Raw genomic sequence first — 2,653 nt, forward strand, 5'->3', positions numbered from 1 at the left:
GATACGTCGACCGGATCGTGGAAGACGGGGGGAAAGTAGCACGGAGCTGTGAAATCCTGGAAAGTAGCACGGAGCTGTGAAATCCGAAGCAGCAGTGTTGGAGGCACTGGGCGTGATTAGTGTGGGCTTAGTGATCAAAGCACTAGATCACGGAAATTCATTGTATCTAGGAACCAAGAAGTGGTGGATATAGTGAATTGCTCTTGGCTGATAAGAGCAAGTGGAGTAGGAGGATTACATCACCTCGCGAACCACTATAAATTGCCTTGTGTCATTTACTGCTTTATTTACTTACTGCTATCACGTGGATACACTTGACACAATCACACAACTCGTATTTAATTATTCCGCTGCGTACAAGACTCTAACAATCTAGTTAAGAGTCTTGATCTCTCTGTTGCCTTAGCAATTGTTGCATTCGCGAAAAAGTTTAAAAGTCTATTCACCCCCCCCCCCCCCCCCCCTCTAGACTTTTACCACACCCCTCTGGGACCAACACAAACTGATGAATCAGATGCACAATTCTCCTATGGGAGGTCATTCTGGGCAACAGGTGACATACCATAGGCTTAAGTAGTTGTTTTATTGGAAGGGTATGAAGAGAGAGGGGATCCAGGCAGTCAAAACTTGTGATGTATGCCAAAGGTATAAAGAGGAAAATGTGGCTTACCCTGGGCTACTGCAACCCTTGTCAGTTCCTGAACAGGCTTGGCAAAGCATTTCAATGGACTTCATTGAAGGCTTGCCTAAATCTCATGGGAAAGATGTCATTATGGTGGTGGTGGACAGGTTTACCAAGTACAGTCACTTCCTAGCCTTAGCCCATCCCTATACAGCTGAAATGGTGGTTGAAATGTTCATGGAAAACATCTATAAACTCCATGGGGTTCCCAAAGACATTGTCAATGACAGGGATAGGGTTTTTGTCAGTAAATTCTGGAGGGAGGTATTTAAGAAGATGCAAGTTAACCTGAGTATGTCTTCCTCCTATCATCCTCAATCAGATGGACAAACAGAAAGGGTGAACAGGTGTGTGGAAACCTATCTAAGATATATGGTCTTTCATAGACCTAAGGCTTGGCTCAAGTGGTTACACTTAGCTGAACATTGGTACAACACAAACTTCCATACCTCTTTGCAGTGTTCACCTTTCCAGGCTCTTTATGGATATGCACCTCCATCCCTTACTTTTAATGTAATCACAGAAGGAGAGTGTCAAGATTGGTTCAAAGAAAGGGCCACAATGATAGCATTACTCAGGGAAAATCTGTTTAAAGCACAAGCTAGGATGAAAGAACAAGCTGATAGACACAGAAGTGAAAGGAGTTTTGAAGTGGGGGACTGGGCCTATTTGAAGATATAGCCTTATAAGCAGACCTCTGTGGCTGTCAGGTCCAATATCAAGCTAACTTCCAGGTTCTATGGACCCTATGAAGTTATTGAAAAGGTTGGAAAGGTAGCTTATAAGTTGAGGCTTCCGGGGGAGGCTGCCATACATCGTGTGTTTCATGTTTCATTACTTAAAAAGGGGGTAGGAGCTGGAGTTGAGCCTCAAGAGGAATTGCCTACCACTGATGCAGAAGGCATGGTCCTAACTCGTCCAGTGGCTGCCTTGGGAAAGGGAATGGTGAAGAGAAATAATGCAGCAGAAGTGGAGATCCTAGTACAGTGGGCAAATTTGTCTGAGGAGGCAGCTACATGGGAAAATTATCATCATGTGATCAAACAATTTCCAAACTTTAATCCTTGGGGTCAAGGATCCAATGAAGGGGAGGGCAATGTCATGATCCTAAACATGAAAGAAGGAAACAGTAAAGTGGGAAGGGCAAGTGAAGATCAGAAGAAGAAGTTTTATCAGTTTCTAAGGGTTGAAAGTCAGGGGACCAACACGACGTCATTTCGCAAATGAACCAGTTAGCTGTTAGAACTTATTCATACGACGTCGTAGGATGCTGGCCGTTGGTGACCGTTTTGAATAAACACCAAGACGACGCCGTTTGAGCCTAGCGGTTGAGACAAACCCTCAAGAGGAGATGATTTGGAATTGTTGGTGTGAGCTGGACCAAGCGCGAAGGATCCGGAGTTTGTTAGGGATTTTTGGAAGCTTTAGATTAGTTGTATTTATATTATCTGAATTTTGGAAGATATTTCCTATGCTTTTTGTATTAAGAATTAAAACCCTAGCTTCTTCCCCAAATTCTCTCTTTTTTCTCTATTTGTTCTTCTTCTATTTTTCTATCTCTGTTTCTTTTTCCTTGTTCGAATTCCAGGGTTGTGACACCCTCCCTGAACACAACGCCGACTGGTTAATTTATAGTAGGGTTAGCAAAGTTGAAATTTGAAAACTGCTCTAATTTTTTTTTCTTTTTTGGTTAAAATTTCTTATTAAATATTATATTATATACTACTCCATATATAATAGGACTTACTTCCCTTTTAATGTAATTATGCAGTTACGAATTATCATATATCCTCAGTATAAATTACATGAATTATTAGTAATATCTGTTACTATATTTGGAGATAAATAAAGATTGAAATTAATTTTTTTGCTTGAAATGTTTGTTTTAAAAATAAATGCGAATTATATTCCAGTCTATATTTTAAGGGAATTTCTATTACTTTATTCCTAAAATAGAAAAAGATATTTACA

The 2,653-nt window shown here is 40.6% G+C and overlaps 1 protein-coding gene across 1 annotated transcript; it reads left to right on the top strand.

Moving 5' to 3' along the window:
* Positions 1-595: 595 nt before the first annotated feature.
* Positions 596-1,909, top strand: LOC109156634. The gene is made up of 2 exons (XM_019304486.1): positions 596-1,029; positions 1,393-1,909. The coding sequence occupies exons 1-2, from the start codon at positions 596-598 to the stop codon at positions 1,907-1,909; spliced, it is 951 nt and encodes a 316-aa protein (XP_019160031.1).
* Positions 1,910-2,653: the final 744 nt, after the last annotated feature.

The sequence above is a fragment of the Ipomoea nil genome, unplaced genomic scaffold (genome assembly GCF_001879475.1).
Source record: "Ipomoea nil cultivar Tokyo-kokei standard unplaced genomic scaffold, Asagao_1.1 scaffold2749, whole genome shotgun sequence".
Taxonomy (NCBI): domain Eukaryota; kingdom Viridiplantae; phylum Streptophyta; class Magnoliopsida; order Solanales; family Convolvulaceae; genus Ipomoea; species Ipomoea nil.

What these genes read in the sequence shown, in the direction of transcription:
- LOC109156634 (XM_019304486.1), top strand. Translation starts at nt 596, where the DNA reads ATGAAGAGAGAGGGGATCCAGGCAGTCAAAACTTGTGATGTATGCCAA. An exon ending in CAAACAGAAAGGGTGAACAG is followed by an intron (nt 1,030 to 1,392) that starts GTGTGTGGAAAC and finishes TGTGGCTGTCAG; the next exon opens with GTCCAATATCAAGCTAACTT.